Genomic DNA, 18,752 nt, shown 5'->3' on the forward strand with positions numbered 1-18,752 from the left:
AAAAAATCTCTGTGCAGATAGAAGAAAATGTCTTCATACATTGATATTTAATATATTAGTGATTTTTAAAAACATAATTGGATTATAATCGTTTTAATTATTTTTGTATTTTCTAAATTCTCTATTTTGAATACATATTACTTTCATATTTGGAAATGTTTCAATGAAATTATTTAACACTTTTGAAAAATGTACTTTATGGACAAAGAATTACTCTAACTTTTTTTTTCCTTTTGCCAAGGGGCTCAAATAAAAAGAAATGCAAACTGGTGCTGCTAAAAATGAAGTCACCATTTTTCCTTTTATGTTATCCAGCTATCAAATAAAAAATTAACTATTGGAGCGCTATTGTTTCTTCTGAAATTTCTACCTGTTTTCTCCAAAAAAAAAAAAAAAAGCCTACACAACTTAAATTCAGATTCTATAGATATTTCCTCTTTAAAAATTAGATAATCCTATACACCAAAAAGGAAAGCTTCCTTCAGACATGCTATACAAGTATACAAGCTCCTCTAGGACTGATCAGTCTGGCTGGATCTTGTCACTGAAATGATAATTGATTTAGGACTGATATAATCTATTCAATATTCTGCACATATATGACTGGGAACAATTTAGAGGTTTCTTTACAAATTTTCCAAATACTATCCTAAGTTTTCTCTTTACTTCTATCTGGCTATACCTAGGTGAAAACAAATTTCTACTCCTAATCGTGGACAAGGGAACATTTCTCAGTCAGCTGTATAGCACCTAGTAAAAACCTGGTTCAGGTATTTCTCATGAGACGAAGTGAAAATTTATGATCACAAAAGCAAAGCAGTTTGCACAAACTATGGCTGTGTATAAAAGTTATTGTTGTTTAAATCAAGTAGGCAAATCAAATTTGTCAGAAACTTTAGCCTTTCCAAAGCAGTTGCACTCCAGTGCTGTTTTCACAAGTACATTATCTCTGTTCTTTATCACTAATGCCCCATAATGGTTCTAAGAAGATTTATAAATTTTAATACAAAGACAAAGTCTAACATCAAAGGCCTGATAATGACATCCTCTTTCATTCACTTAACAAACACTCTTTGAGCATTTCTTATGGGCGATAGATCTGAGTCAAGAGAAAGATTATTTGTAGTTAAAGGATTTTTTCCTGCTACCTTCTAAATATTCTATAAACTCACTATACCTATAGATATACTCTATGCCTTGCCCTGGTCTTAGACTGAGTTTTTTCTACGAATATGGGTAGCTCAACATTTATAATGAAAAGTGAGCACGTCGATTTAGAGAATGCTTCCCTACAAATCACTTTAGGAGCTACTTAAAGGAAAAAAGAAATACCTGTACCTGAGACTATGAAATTCTCAAAAGAGTGAAGATCAAATTGTAATAACTGAGTTTTAAATAACTCTAATCATATCTTATTATAAATAGACTTTAGTGACAATACACACCACTGTGGTTCAATACTGCAACATTCTTATTATTAACAGCAAGACTTTACACTCTTTAGAATTATTCACATACAAAACAATTATTAAATATCCCATACTTTAAGCAAAATATGCAGAATTATAACCTCTACTTTCTTTCATGTTGTATTTGCATTAAGGGTGAAAAATTGCTTCTTAAAAAGTTATTTTTAGAAAATCTTTTATATTCATTCAATAACGATTTATTGATGATCTTAAAATATAAAACATTATGGTAGAGACTGAAAAACTTAGACAAACATAACACGGGACACAAAAGTCAGTTATAACTGAAAAGTATTTATAATTTGGCCTCTTGACTTTGGCGACAATTTGGTGACTGTGTCACTGAAGAACGTTCTGGATCAGTGGATGCCCAACGTGAACAATGCTCACAGATGATCATTGCACTGGAAAAAACTTCCATTCTTTCCCTTTCTAGCCGTTTCCTGCTTCTTCCATTATTTACTATAGTCCAGGTTTTCAGGTTTATAAAAATGGATCATGAACCCATCATTACAAACATAAGGAAGCAAATACCTGGATGGTTAACTGACTTGGCCTAAAGTCACAAAGCTGCTTAGAATTAGCAATTACAACTACCTTCCGGCTCACTCCTCATCGTTTGCACTTGGTCCAAGCTTACTGTCTTGATCTCCACTACTCTTACGATCATATTGATTCCAAAATACACATAGGGATTAATGACACACCGTAGCCCCTCAGTTACTCGACTCCCCTACATCCAAGATCATAGCCTCCCTCTCACCTCAATCACTGACTCTTGTGGTCCTATGTTGGATCTTTGCAGTAGCAATTAATTTATCATGAGCAAAATCTTAATTTCAATCATTCTACTCTGACCAAACTCCTGCCTTTCCATTTCACTTCTTGTAACAGTAAGTCTAACAATTCTTCAACCCTACCAGGACCTACTGATTTTTCATTCCTTACCCCAATTAGATTCTGGAGACCAAATATTTTCCCCAGGATGCTCTCCCTCCATTCTGCTACCTAATAAAATCTGAGTTCCAGTTAAATCCAATCCTCCACCAGCTCCACACATGCACCCACACAGCTCCCCGTGGCTGGGGAGAATATACACAATCACTTTAAATTTATGATGAAAAACTTCATGTTATTTCAGTGCTGTCTAGTATTTTATTACATTTACTTATTCCATTCACTCTCCCAGACAATTTTCAAACCTTTTCCTCTCCCTTGAAGAAAGAAGACTGGAATACATCCTACTGCCTACTTACTTCTGGCACTTAGATGTCTAATAGGCATCTCAAATTTAGCCCAACTTGATTTCTCCACCAAATGTCATTCGTGTGAACTCTTCCCCAAACTAGTAAGACGTTCTACCTTTTATTCAGTTGCTCAAATAGCCAGGCAATCTTATCTGGCCCCTAGACACACAAACGCACACATATCTAATACCTCTTTTTGCCAACTCCACTGTTACTACCTCAGTTCGAGCCACAAGCCACCATGTCTTTCAACTCCTACAAAACCCCCAACTGCTTTCTCTGCTTCCACTCTTATGTGGACAATATATTCTGTTCCCCAAAAAGCAACAATAACCTTTTCCAAATAAGTCCTATCCATTCCTTCACCTGCTCATAACCCTCCAATGATTCTGATCATATTTAGAATAAAACCCCAACTGCTTTCCAGTGGCCTAGGAGGCCCTATATTAGCAGTTAGCAAATTACTGCCAACATGCAAACTTTGGTCCACTGCCTGTTTTGTAAAAAAGTTTTCTGGAACACTGTCATGCCATTTGTCTACCTAACATCTCTGGTTACTTTCTCACCACAATGGCAGAGATTAAGTAGTTGTGACAGAGACCTTAAAGCCACTCCCCCTCTGCAAAAAAACAAAAAACAAAAAACAAAAAAAAAACCCTACTTTCTACAGAACAATGTTTGCCAGTTCTGTCCTTCATGATGTGCCTCAAGTCTCCCTCACTGTGTTCCTGCCACACTGGCTGACCTTCTATCCACGCAGCAGGCCAAGCCTACTCCCTCCTCAGGGGCTTGTACGTACACCATCTGCCCTCAACATGCTTTTCCCATATATTCCCATGCCTGCTCCCTCATGTTGGTCAGGTCTCTCTCTGCTCAAACATAACCACCCCAAAGAGAATTTCCCTGACTGCGCTGACTAAACTAGCACCCAGCTTTCTCTAGCTCTTCATTCTGCTTTATTTTTCTTCATGGCCCTCATCACTAACTTTGTATTTTTGTTTATTGTCTTATTCCTTACCTCCCCACTAGAAGGGAAGTTCCATGAGGACAGGGCCTTTTGTTTTACTCATTCCTGTATCCCCAGACCAATAAGTAGAATTAACAAATTTTCTCAATCCTCATTTGATCTCTCCCTTTTTGCTCATTTGATCTTTTTTCTTCAAGTTCCTCTTTTTTGAGTAGGGTGAAGTAGAGAGAAAACAAAACTTAAAAATCATAAAAACAGAAATATTGTATTTTATTCTTGTCTGAGAACACTGAATATACGAATTATGTAACATACAGTCTGAAAATACATCCTTGATCCTTGCATATGCTTAACTCTCATTTACAAAGTTAAGAGCAATAGAAGGATCAATAGCAGATTACTATTTAATGGTTTTAACTTTTTGGTTTCTGGTCTGGGATACAAGGAGCTTGGAAGTCGTCACTCAAGAGTCCTAACAACTAGAAAGCTGATTTGTAAATCAACAGTTTTTCTTAGATCCATCAGAAAATTGAGGTCACCAGGCAAATCACTGCCCCAAAAACTAGAGAGACAGACAGGCAGATACCAAGGATCGCAACTTACTGGAGCAGAAACCACCATGGGAACCAGGACTGGGGAAGGAAAACTGTTATTGGTTAATTGCTGGAGGCTCAGTGTGGACAAACCTGAGAAAAACTCCAAGGCAACATGCTCTAGCCTCACCCCCCACTTTTGTGAGTTTCATCCCCAGGAGTCCTCCCAGGTTCTCACAGTGAAGACAGGGAAAAGTCCACTCCTGCTTTTGGCAGGAAGAGGGGAAAGAAGCCATTTTGAAAGACACCCAAAGCATTCTGCGATTCTTAACAAGGCTAGCTCTCTAAGGAAACTATTTCACCAGAGCCTGACCCTACTGGAGTTTTTTCAGGGCCCAAATGACCTGAGAGAAGTCTTCCAGGTGTGAGAAGGGAAATATCCAACTACATCCTCCTCCAGCAATCCTGCCTCACCTAAGAAAGAAACTGAGAGGCACTTGAGAATGTCACAGCCCAGGGGCACAGGGAAGCTTCTCCTCCCTTCACACCTCAGCACCATATCACTAAACGCCTACTTACCACAGTTCTTTTTACCATGTCCTATTTTCAACAATTATTACATAGATACTAAAATGCAAAAACACATTATAAAGAGACAAGAGCAAGCACAAGAACCAGACTCAGATACAGCAGGCACGCTGGAATTATCAGGCTGAGAATTTAAAATAATTAAGATCGATATGCTAAGATAATAAGTATTAACATGTTGATGGAAAAAGTAGACATTTGAGAACAGATGGGTAATGTAAGCAGACAGATGGAAATTAAAGGAATCAAAAAGAAATGCTAGAAATCAAAAACACCAGAACAGAAATAATGAAGAATGACTTTGATGTCTCTATTAGTAGACAGGACACAGGTAAGCTTAGGGATATAACAATAGAAACTTCCAAAACTAAAAAGCAAAGAGTGAAAAAGGCAAATGGAAGGAAGGGAGGGAGGGAGGCAACAGGGTGCTGGGGAGCAGAGACAGAGACAGAGAGAAAGAAAGAAAGGAAGGAAAGGAAGGAGGGAGGGAGGGAATATCCAAGAACTGTGCGACAACTACAAAGGTACAGCATACGTGTAATGGGAATACCAGAAGAGAGGAAAGGAACAAAACAAATATTTGAAGCAATAAAGACAGAATTTCCCAAAATTAATGTTAGATAGCAAACCACAGATAAAGCTCAGAGAACAAGGATAAATGCCCCCCAAATCTACACTTCATCATATATTAAAACTGCAGAAAAATCCAAGATAAAGAAAAAATCTTGAAAGAAGCCAGAGGGGAAAAATGCTTTATCTATAGAGCAAAGATAAAAATAACATCAGAGATCTCAGAAACCACACAAAGTGAAATATTCAAAGTGTTGAAAAAAACCCAACCTAGAATTCTGTATTCTGTGAAGTAATCATTCAAAAGTAAAGGAGAAATGAAGGCTTTCTCAAATAAAAACTGAGGGTACTTGTTGCCAGTAGAGAAATACTAAGAAAAGTTCAGAGAAGAGGAAACGATATAGGTCAGAAATTCAGATCTACATAAAGAAAGGAAGAGCATTAGAGAAGGAATAAGCGAAGATAGATAAGATACTTCCAATGGTATTGTACCATATTTATCTTGCTATATATCACATATTAAAATTTTCAATCGCTAGGCAATCAGTTGCACTAAGCGGAAATAGTTTGGAAGTAGGCAAGGAGAAAGATGAGTAAAACTTGGTTAAGATTTTCTTGATACTAATGTAAAATTTTTTCTTTCAGCAATGTTTATTCTTTTAACACAAGGTGCAAAATACATTCAAATAATTAACCACTTATCAAAAAGTCGCAGTAGTAAGGTCTCTGGGTTTAGAAACAGACAGAACTGGTTCAAACTCCAGGCTCAGCAACTTGCTGGCTGTATAGTCTTGGGAAAGTCACCTGAGCAACTCATCTGTAAAACAAAAATAGCAAAACCCATATTTCACATGTCAACTGTAAAAATTAAGTGTAAAGCATGTACAAATTCACGAGTCCTCTATCCAGCTAATTCTAAATGCTTAATTACTGTTTTAAACACCCTGAATTTTGCAACCTCCTTTTCACACTTGCGCCATAAATTAGCTTAGACCTAACAAGTTTATGGCCAATCTATAGTAAATTTATAAATTTCAAAGCATGTATTTTGTGGACATAATCCCAGTTGTATTACTTTAAAATTTTTCCTTATATTTTTTAAAACAATATTATCTTGCTTCATTTCATGACAGCAGGAAACCTTTTCAATCAAAAGGGGAAAAAAAAGAGACCGAACCAGTTTGATATTTTCTCCAAGGGGAGGATAAAATAATCCTAGGAAGTACCTTCTGGCAGTACTTCAATCTCTAATCTTCATAATACGGTGTCCAAGGCCGACCTGCTGGCCCTTATTCCAGCCACAGGGAATGACTACTACACACAGATTTGTTGCTCACTGATTCATTTATTTCCCCCTTCCCCTTTTTTTCTAACAAAGATAAAATTTCAATTATTTGATATTTACTAAATCTGCCTTGACTATCTATCTCATGTTCAAGTTTCCTTATAAACTATAAATATCGACTAACTTTTTTACTATATATTGGTCTCTATTTCAGGAAATATGCCCTATGTTGCTAAGGTCCTAAGCGACTTGTACAATGTCGCAAAATAAGCCATAATGCTGGAGGAAAAAAAAAAAATCTTAGTTCAGCCCCATGTTAATGAGGCAGTTTTTCTCTATTTGGAAACAAATCTAGGCAGGATTTGCCTGCCAGTTTGAATATTACATACCATAAAGACAAGACCATTTTTTTAAGTGCTTTAAGGACAGTTTTTGTTGTTTTACCTCTCACAAAGGTAAAATGGGTAATGTATTGTACTCTGCATTACTCTAGTACTTTTTTACACCCATTTTGAAAGAAAACATGTAATGGTACAATCAGAGCAATGTGTAACTAAAAGGGACACTTGGTCTAGCCCCCTATTTATTTAATAGGCAGTATGTTTGATTAAGAACTATAAGAAAAAATATATATTAATTTCCCCAGTAATAAATTCTAATATTTGCAAATCTTGGAAAATTACTTTTCAGTAAAACTTAAACTTTGAAAATTATGATTTTTTTCCTTTTCTTAATTTCCCCTCTGGAGAGCAAGGCAGAGCAGCAACCTGGACTATCTTCCCATTGTCACTCCACCAGGCCCAGCTTCTCGTCTACTACTAGGCAGTGACCAAAACAAATCTGAGCATCAGTTTCCTTCCTAAACCTTTTATTGTTCCCCCATCAACCTTTCACATAAAGCCCAAATTGTGACACATGGAAATAAGGCCCTCAAAAGAGGATCCTCCCAACCTCTTTGGACTTACCTCTCACTGCTTTGGGCCTCCACTTGACCTAGACACCAGGTTGTTCTACAATATGGCACATGGAGATCCCTCTATCTTAAACTATTCCATCTTCCCCTCCACTCTCTAGTACTAAACCCCACGTAATCTTTAAAAGGTTATTCTGAGTTGTCTTCCAAGGCGAGCCTGCCCTGATGCTCTAGGACTGGCCAAATGTTCCCTGCTTCAATACTCTGGGTGTTATCTCTGATTCAGCAATTCACATTATACAGAAATTATTAATGTCACTATAATCTTCTCCCTACTTTCAAGTCTAGAAAGTATAAACAGAACGCCTTATTCATTTTTATTCCAAATACTAAGTACGTGCTAGGTACTAAATATTCACACAATTGTACTTTTTTTTTTTGCACATGCTATTCCCTCTGGCATTTGCCTTGTCCTACTACACCATTTGAAAGTCACTTCCCATGGGATATAATTCACAAATTTCCAGATTTTGCCAAATGCTACCTATGTGATCTTGGAAACATTAATCTGTACCTGTTCTCTCCACCATAAAATGGGATATCAGTTTCAGAATTATTATGCGGATTAAGTGAGCTAATGTATCTGAGGCATTCAGAAGAGTCTGGCATTTAGCATTTGATAAATGTTCACTATTCCTGGTACTCCAAGTGGTTAAAGTTAATGCCTACCTATCCCACACTATTGCTGTAAAGATTTAAGATTTTGGTGGGGTGGGGGGAGCGAGGCAACCCTTGTTTGACCTCACAGATTGCAAGGAACTTGTCATTTTACAATCCCTTACTTTTTACTTTTTATGCCTACAGCACTTGGTCTTCCTAGGTGGTCTCTCATCCAAGTACTAACCAGGCCCAACCCTGCTTAGCTTCTGAGATCAGATGAGATCGGGCTTGTTCAGGGTGGTGGCATGGCAGTAGAAAAGATGATTCTTTTAAACTGGTGTTTAGTATACAGGATATAAAGGATAAACAGTTGTTTACCTGTTCCTAAATATTTTAGCACAAGGAACTTGAACTATTGATCATTCTTGGCAGTTGAAAAACCTATGGAAAAGTATATTTCTACTAGGTCTTAGGTCAAATTCCTGCTGCTTGTTTAAAAGTGCCCAGAGTCCTCCTGCTCTTGCTCAAGCCCCAACTCACAAGGAAGTTTACAAACTCTTCACTGAAGGTGAAATAAAATCTTTATGAATGTGTAACAACTTAACTTAGATTTCAAAGTATGTAAACTGCATTCACATTCTTCTATTTTAAATCTTTCCCACTATAAATTCTTCTGATTCATGACACTTCCTCTTGGATGTCTAATAAACATCCAAAATATAAACCATTCAAAGTTTAATTCACTTCTCCCCAAACCTCCTCCACATTGCAAGCTTTCCATCACTGTTGGGATGACAGTTCCTTGCTTCTAGTTTATGCCAAAAAACCTGGTCATTCTTGACTCTCCCATCATATCTAAACTCTCAGCAAACCTACCTTCAAAGACTTAAGTTCCAACTTTTCACTACCATCTATTCTGTTTTGAGCTACTGGTTATTTTAATAGCCTTTTAACTGTTCTTCCTGCCTCTGCCTTTGCTCACTTAGTCAATTGTTCAGTCATCAGAATGATCCTTTAAAAACCTAATTCAGATGACTTCTTCCCTGCTCAAAACCCTCCAATGGCTTCCCATCTCCTCATGTGAAGTCCTGTCATATCAGTCAACCCCAACCCTACAACACATCAAGCATAATGAAATGTAAGCTCCAAGAAGCTGGAATTTTAAAAAACGTTGTGTTAAATGCAGCATCACCAATACCTGGGACCATAAGTCTAAGAACTTAACACACATTTGAATAAAGGATCTTGCCTCAAGGGCTTTTATGCTTCTCTGCCAGGAATCCTCTTTCCTCAGAAACCTACATGACTTCTCAGTCAGCTCCTTCATGGCTTTGCTCAAACATCACTTTTTATCGATAAGGCCTTACCTAACTACCTTTAGATGGCATCACAAATTCTCTACCTGTCCCTTCCATTTTTCCTTCACAGCATTCACATGATCCACCATATTTTACTCATTTGTATACTGCCCATCCACACACTTTTAAGATCCATAAGGTCAAGAATGTTTATTTTGTTCACTGCTGAATCTCCAGCATTTAGAGCAGTACCTTGCACTTTGCAGATGCTCTAAGATTTTGCATTCTATTATATTCTATTAATTTTTAGTCTGTTAACTTCACAACATTCCTAGTACAACGGCAGCAAATTTCTTTGCTAAGAGTATTTGTTCTAACATCTCCAGTAATACCTAAAAACTTCCATTCTTAGCCACAGTTACCTTAAAAATTGATATATATCAATTATGAAATTGTTTTTAAAATGTCTTAATACACTTAACGCTACCCAATCACATCTCAGAAGTCTTTTGTATTTTAGTCTTAAATAATAACCTGAAGTCATGAGTTCACATAACACAGCATCCCCAATACCTATGTAAAACACAAATAGCCAAAAAATACAGGAAAAAATATTCAGTATCATTAGATAAGAAAATGTAAATATTTATGGCATTTATTGATCCACTTCAAAATCATGCTGAAAGAAAACAAGCATAAGAGCACACACTGCATGATTTCATTTATATAAATTTTAGAAAAAGCAAACCAATCTACATTAAAAGAGATCAGTGATTGCCTGGGGCTGAAGGGGAGGCTGGACTGCTAACAAGCATGAGAAAACTCATGGGAGGTGATGGAAATGTTCTGTATCTTGTGGTGATTTCATGGTTATGTGGAGTCATCAGAACTCTTCTAATTGTACAGTTAAAATGAATTTAAAAATATTGAAAATAATAAGTTAAAATGAGATTTTTTTGTGTGACTACACATGAAGAACTTATTACCCAAGAATAATCAGAAAAACCTACATTTCTTCCAATGACAAAAAAAGACCACAACTAGAGTGAGTTCGCAAAGATCATAAAATGTAAAGATTAAGACTGTACCCTTCACGCCATGCTCATTCAAAACGACTATACATCTCACTGTAACCTTATAACAAATCTTACTGGGTAATAATACACCATTTTACAAATGAGATTGTAGGCACTTCCCCCAAACCCATCAGTTTTCAGCTGAACTGAGAACTAAACCCAGGGAATCATACTCTTAGCCCACTTTTTCACCTTAGATTGACTAAACTTTAAACTGAGAATTGGTACAGTGTAGGGAAAGAGCATTTACATCCAGTCAGTGAGAGTTTATCTTGGCACTTTTTAGGAAAACATTTTGGCAATACCAAAACTTATAATAGACACAATTCAAAACTCTTTTTAAGTCAGCTAATCATATCTTCCAGGAACCTACAGTATAAAAATCTCCAAGTGTTATTTTCAAGGATGCTGTTGTATTATATGACAGAAACTATGTAAAATCTCTCAATGTAGGCCAAAAGGGAATGGTTAAATAATTTATGGTACATTACACCTGGCCATAAAAAATAGGAGCTATATGAATTCTTGAGTAAAAGCCAAATCTTAGAACTAGATACATCATAACAATTTAATTAAGCACAAAATGTTTTTTTAAGATTCAACAAAACACTAATTTGGAAATCAAGGAAGTGTGGCCAGTTGACAGTGATGACTTTCACTTTTTTCCCTTTTCTATATTATTTTCTTGTTGTAGCAATTGTAATTTTAATAACAAATATTTTTTAAAATATTTATTTTTACTATCAGTTATAAAGACTTTTCAATATGCAAATGCATTTCTTCTAAGAGTTGGCCCAACGGGATCTCAAGAGTCCACATTAACTCTTTTTCTGAAAACTTACTGTTCTTAGTTGTGGTATTCTAACATTATTGATGTTCAAAGACAAAATTTAGAAAACTGCTATTTTGAATTACATTTTAGGAGGAAATTAGATATTTTGGATGATTCAGGGAAGAACATATAGAGAAGAAAAAAGATACAGAGAAACTTGAGCTCTTCTACCAAAAAAATGGCATTTATGACATTTATTGCAATCTTTTAAAGGTATTATGAAGGTATTAAAAAGATATCCAAGTATTAAGAAAACTAATTAGGCTCTCTTAATTTATGACATTCAAAGAGACAAACAGAATCTTCTAACCCAGTCTTCTGCAATGCTCAAATATTTATACTAAACTACTTGCACTATGTTCACCTATCAAAAGTAAATGCTCATATTTTATAATCTATTATTCCCTAAACAGTTCTCCCAAAACAGTATACTTTTCTAAAAGGAAAAAGCCCCAAAGCATATAATAATCTTATGTGAGACTTATCAGGCATTCAAATATAGATGAATTTCTGACATGATTTTAATAGGAACATATAAATTCTTGAATTTTCATAATAAATTTGTTAAAATTTGTAAAACCTAAGTTTTTTTTTTACTAGAAGCATATAAATAGTGAAGAGGAGAAAAGGTGCTTTGGGGGACCAATGCTCTGAAAACAAGACAAAACAGTCAAAGAAAGAAATCAAATACTGGGTAATTCCTTCGAAGTAGTGTTATTACTTTAAAAGTTACTCATATCGTAAATATAACTGAGGTCTTATTTTAAAAAACAAGGCACTACTGAAAACGACTATTTTTAACAAAATTAAACCAAAAAACTGGTTTACATACTCATTACAACTGAGTATGTAAAAATATAACATCAATAATCCTTTACACTGAAACTGTTTAGACAAATTTAGGGTTCATATGAAGAGTTATATAACATTATCATAGAGTATGGTTTAAGCCAGGTAGCTTCAACCCCACTAGTTTTATGTAGTCATAACTCTCCAAAATACCTTACTGTAACAAGTACTCACCTATAATACTCATTCTACAAATATTTTAGAGACTATTTTGTGCTATGTATCATGCTAGGGATCGCCTATGGCAGAAACACTGGGAACAACTTTACAGCAGTATTACAATGCACATCTATTTCCTCTCACACTGAAAAGCAGTTTGGTAGATAAGAGTTTAAAGAATACTGATCTAGAAAATATGGGTTGAAATTCTTACTGTAACCACTTAAAAGTCCTTCTTACTTTTCAGAGTAATAAACCATGTGTGTTATATACCATGCAAACCTGATTCAGGAAATAAACTGGACTATGTAAATATTTTTAAAAATTTTTAAATTAAAAAAAAGAATGCAACATTACATGTTAAAGGATACTGAGGCTTGTGCCCATGAGAAATGACAAAAAATAAATAAATAACTGCAGACCTTATTTATATTAAAACACTATGTTGGAATTGCAAAACATTTTCTACTGCATCACAGATTCTTTAAGAATTTACATACATACACACATACAATTCTTAAAGAATTATATAACTTCTTTTAAAGAATTTATCCTTTTAAAAATTGCTTTCTACATTTTTCAGAATAGAAAAATATTTTTCATTGAAATCTCCCAAAATGTACCGCTTTGCTTAAAAAAAAAAAAAAAACTTTCAATGGCATGATTAACTCTCTTTTTTAAAAAAATTATGTCTTTCCTTGTAGGTCTGCAACCCTAGGCCTTGTTATACAGATACATGTAACAGGTTTTCATCTTGAGAGTCTACTTAAAACTAAGAATTTGTTTGCCTTTTAAAGAAATTTGCAGCAGTATTAAACACTTTTAAAAAAGCTCCCCCACAAACTGTTTTAAAGACTTCAACCACCTTTTCACACTTTTATATTTTACTCAAACATCTCTTGTTAACCATATATTTTAAAAAGAATTCAAACAGCAAACAATAAAAGATGATTTAAATAACTGTTGCAAATTCTATCCTTTAAGAGTACTTGAATATTTAAAACATTTTATTAAGGTGTGAAAGGAAAAAGTTTTACAAAGGTTTACTGACATGATTATCATTTGCTTTCAATGAGAATAAAACAAATCTTAAAATACCCATCAGAGTTGATTGTTCTTCATCTTAATTTCCTTTCAACTGAAATTCAGAAGTAACATGTGTCCACTTTAAGGAAGATTTATATATGAAAAATAAGTTTATTTAAAAAATAAACAACTTTAAATTTCACAATATTTTCCACTTCCAAGATAGAGCAAAATGTGCCTTGTGGTTTAAACATGATCTGATTTACAAAATCTCATTTGGTCCTATTTAGTAAAACAAAATACAAAAACACAAATGGTGAGGTATTAACTATTAAGAAATCCAATGTAAAAGTATATATATAAAAAAAAAAACAACAACCACCATTTGTTGTAAGAATCTAACATGGCAATATTTAAAGTATATTAAACAGCTTTCACTGAAATTTAATGTGCTGGCTTACCAAGAGCAACACTACCATACTAAAATATAAGTTGTGTTGTCCAGGTTTATTTTTCCAAAGGTTTCATCAACCGTACCAGGGATTGGCAAATTTCTCCTTTAAAGGACTGAGAGTAAATATTTCAGGTTTGCAGGCCAAAATATCTCACTCACTCAATTCTGCCACTACAGGGTGAAAGCGGTCACAGACGACACCTAAATGAATGGGTATGCCTGTGGGCTGCAGTTTGACTGCTGCTGAACTAGACAACGGATTTTGAGTAAGAGACTAATTATATTTCAGGTACCATATCACAAATATGTCATATATGAGGGTTAGGGGGAACAATATAGATGGGTAGACATCACTTAATAAACATTATGTAAAGTTATACAACTCTTTTCACTTTAATTCCATATTCTTTTTGGCCTATTAACAGTATCGGACCAAAGTCAGATAAGCAGCAAAGCATGATGATTGATTGAGTACTCACAGGCTAATCAAGAACCATGAAATTTGGTTTTGACATCTAAATATTTCTACATAATGAAAAACTAATTTATTTGCTGTGCCCTTAAAGAAAATGTTTGATGATTATTTCAGATGCCGTTGCAAAATTTAATTGAATTGTTACAATTTTGAAGCTAAAGTGATTTGCTTTTTGTTTTATTAGAAAAAATACTCAGGCAAGGTCTACAATCATCGGTCAATTAAGAATGACTTACAAGAACATGAGGCAATAAAATAAAAAATACAGGTACAAACTATATATCTGAAAACATTTCTATTTGGCAATTTTATAACAAATCAAAATTTTAAAAGAACAAAGGAGATTGCAGATTACTTTGTAGATACAGAATAAAGCAAATGACGAAGTGCTTAAGCAAAAAACAAAAAGAAAACACACTGCTTTTTTTAAAAAATAAAATCACATTTGCTACAGATCATATGAATAATACCCTTATTAAACAACCATTCCAGAATGTCTTATAATAGCAGTGCTTTTATTTGCACTTCATTTTATATGACTCATTTCATGTATATAGCTCTTTTCCCCATTGTTAACGAATAAAGTCTCCCATAATTTTTATTATTTTTAAATTTTTTTAAAGTAAATGAGAAATGATTTATGTATCATGGAACCTTTCCCATTTTGAAACCAAAGGCTTAATTCTGTAATTTTGTCTATTCTTTCTTTAAAAAATTTAGTGTAAAAATTGCTGGTTTTCATATTACTGTAGTAAAGTGAAAACTCCTCAATCAGGAGTATTTTCTGCAGTTTGACTGCATATAAGCACATACTTTACAATATGTCCTTCCAACAGTAAGGAAATAATTGATTTCACAGTCACTGTCAGAAATGAGTGCCATAATTCTATTATGGGTATAGGTCCTCCCTCAAGACTTTCTGGAAGGATGTTCAATGTGTTTTGTTCTTAAAGATATTAACAGTAGTACATAGTCCCTTAAGTCTGCAAAAGACATTTATTGTTAAAGAAGGTGCTTTATTAACAATTCCTCTGGCAGCACTAGTGAATTACAATATCCTTCAATATTATTTCTACCCATAATATATACATTTAACTTTCATGCCTCTAGAAAAACATCTACAGTACATTTCATAATATAAAAATATATTACAAATCTGCTGAATTATTTACAAGCAATGTTCTATTATCTCTATGCAACATTTGTTTGATACATTACTAACAAGTTACGCATATTTCCATTTCTGTAAGATAAAAAAAATCCATATGGCTTCTTGCTTAACCAAGCAAGAAAGTGATTTTATTTTCCTTTTCAAAACCAACTTTGGTGCATAAAGGATTCAGTTTGAAGATACTTTGAGAAAAAAAATACAATTTTTCTTGCATTAATAACTAAAAAACCAAATGCTTTCCTCAGAAAAAAAAATTTTAGAGGCTTATGCAGGTTAAAATAAAATATGACTATTCAAATATTTGAAATAGAGGTTTTTCAAAAACCGTTAACAGATTAGTTATATAGGTAAATATTAACATACTGTACTCCATGAGAAAACCCTAGTCCTGAAAAGGGAGCGACCAGACATACGGCAACACTCTTTAACAGAAATTTTCAGCCCTAATTCGAAAGACGAATTTTTAGTTGATTGCAAATGTCGTTCACTGTTTGCTTAAATACAAATTGAACACTTTTCTTATCAGAGTTCTGCAAAAGAACACAAATGGCAACCAATCACATCTATTTATCATAATTGAAAGATAAATTATCTTTTGATAATTTTCATTGTCTAAATATTTCCTAATATGACTTCAAATCAATAGACACTGTCAAGACGAATATCCTTACAGTGCTTTTGGTATTTGTAAGGGCACATGTTGTAATTGTTTTCTTTCCAATATAAGTTATTGTAATCACTAAAGGGGGGGAAAAAGCAGCTTAAAGCAGCAAGCATGCAAAAGCCTTTTAGAAGCTGTTCCACTAAGTTGCCAGAAGAGTGTTTGCTCAGTCTCCCACAGTACCATTCCATGAAAATGTGGATATACAGTAATATATTAATATATTCCACAGAAGAGCCTACTTCATTCACAGAATGTTTACACTAAGCATAAATATTATTCTAAATATTGGATTAAAAAAAAGGAAGGGGGTTGACTCTAATGTGCAACTTTTACTAAACCCATTGTCAGTGACTAAGACTGCAGGTGTCCCCGCTCGTTTGCTTTTTATGTATTTATTTATTTTTTACCTCTTCAACCTCTTCTGCGGCATTGTTCTAGAAAAAAGAGAAAAGGGAATATTCTTTTATTCAAATGAATCAAAAACACATTAAGTACTTCAAAAGGGACATTAAAAATATTTATGATATAGGAAAGGTGATGATTATTGATCATTAAAATTTACTTCCAAAGCAGTCACACATAATAGATGCAAATTTAGTTATAAATACGGCTTTTTAATAAATTCTTTTTATGTAGCCTGCTAATGTATTTCTAAAGAAGAATCTCATGTCGAACACATGTGTTTTAACCAACTAGTACTTTAAAACTGGTGTTTAGATCTCGAATAAATATGTTCTTTTTAGTCTTGTTTTTAGGATAATATATTTTTGGAAGATTTGCCATGCTTTCATTTTGAGATGCACACGAACCACAAATTGTTTCTCCTAAAACAAGTTAGAATAATTGCTTTCCCCCGCTTTTATTTAATTTCACAAGTTTTCGCAATCAAAATCCAAAATATTAGTAAAATGTTACACCAAATACGGCAAATGTAGGGGGTTCTATTACTCTCTGTCACTTTAAGGTAGCCTAAATTCTAATTTCCAGAATAGCGGAAGCATGAAAGGTTATACTTAAAATTAAATATTAAGATGTGGGGAAGGGGGCGTACAGCTAAAGAAAATTAACTACACACCTACGTGTCTTAAGAACATCTTCATTACCCAAGAATGACATCAAATATTGTAAAATTACACTGAGAACATGCAATGCAATTCCTATGCACTTTTGAACACCAGTTCTGAGCCTGAATGATTTTGTCACTTTCATTAAACTATCTTAATTGCTTCCTATACAGCACAAAAACAGAAAAAATAAGCTGCTTTTGTAGTGGGGAGGGAGGAGAGATGTAGATGGGGTAAAAGGGGTCAAGTATGTGGTGACAGAAAGAAATCTAACTATAGGAGGTGAACACACAGTATAAATATATATATGCCTTACTGTTCAATTGTACACCTGAAATTTATTGGATTTCGTTAACTAGTGTCACCATAAAAATAAATTAATTAAAAAATAAAATAAAATAATAAGCTGCTTTTGTGAAAAAGGAAGACCCTGGGGGAGGGGAGGAATAGAATGCAGAGCAGAAACATGAAGTCAGTCTAACTCTTATAATTAAGATTCATGTCCCTTTGTCAACTCTCTGCCTAAGTAACAGCCATTTACAATTGGTTGTGACAGCAGGGTGGCTCTCCCAAAATATCATGCTTTTGCAGTGCTAATTACTCCCATTAAAGAGTAAACAAAAATAAACCCCAAATTAGGTACCTACCAGTAAGTAAAGAATATTCAATTATTTTTTAAATCGTAATTTTTCCATATTTTTGGTAGTGGATTCCCCTCAATCTTCTCCTTTAAAGTCGTATTTCACTGTTCTCTTTGCTCATTAATTTCATAACCTAGCTCATCCCACAAAAAACAAGGGTTTTATTGTACTTAGCACTTTGACCAAAAGATATATATGTTTTTAATTTTTGGACTAGGGAAAACTCTATAGAGTCTCAGTGTTTCCACATGGCAAGCACTCATTATGCTAGGATTTCATTCTCAGAAGATGGCTCAAATTATAGAATTCCTTTAACAGTGAATAACATTCTAAAAAAGTTGAGTCGTGGAATGAACAGAACCTTCAAAGTGTTTAATTGCTTCAAAATTTAGCACAGAACACAGTCTCTTCATGATAAATAAAATTTACATTTGGGATTATCAATTATTATAATATGTCATCGTATACTTATCTAACTTATTCCTTCCGTAAAATACATTTAAATTAAAATTTCTTTTAAAAAGTACAGAAAGTTTGTTCATTAAGAGTGCCTTTTAAGCATTTTTACCACTTTTTAAATCACTCTAGTGTTATGTCATTTGGATAGAGGCAGTATGGAGTTCAGTCACATCATACTATCTGGTAACCTTGGGCAAGCTATTTAACCTCTTGTCTCAGTTTTCCAATCTGTAAAACAGAGATAGCAACACCTACTTCACAGGGCTGCTGTGAGGATGAAGTATATGTAAAGCACCTAGCAAAGTGACTCAGCACATAGTCAGAAATGTTGATCTCTTCTCCTTTACCCCCC

General features: G+C 34.2%; 1 protein-coding gene and 1 pseudogene across 7 annotated transcripts in view; both read right to left on the minus strand.

Annotated features, from left to right (window-relative positions):
* AEBP2 (AE binding protein 2) overlaps positions 1-18,752 on the minus strand; it is a 79,504-nt gene that overhangs the window by 13,597 nt on the left and 47,155 nt on the right. For 4 of the 7 annotated variants that reach the window (XR_005657240.1, XR_005657241.1, XM_039882556.1 and 1 more), the window contains one exon: positions 16,644-16,670. Coding sequence is in view for 5 of the 7 variants with exons in the window: in XM_039882556.1 (XP_039738490.1) it covers positions 16,644-16,670 (27 nt within the window). In the remaining 2 variants the exon portion in view is untranslated. Of the gene's footprint in view, positions 1-1,453; positions 6,192-13,424; positions 16,103-16,643; positions 16,671-18,752 lie in introns of those variants that run through there. The other 3 variants (XM_039882560.1, XM_039882558.1, XM_039882559.1) reach the window with 2 other exon arrangements.
* Positions 8,428-8,549, minus strand: LOC120618693 (uncharacterized; annotated as a pseudogene).

Source organism: Pteropus medius, unplaced genomic scaffold, assembly GCF_902729225.1.
Source record: "Pteropus medius unplaced genomic scaffold, Ma_sr-lr_union100, whole genome shotgun sequence".
Lineage (NCBI taxonomy): Eukaryota > Metazoa > Chordata > Mammalia > Chiroptera > Pteropodidae > Pteropus > Pteropus medius.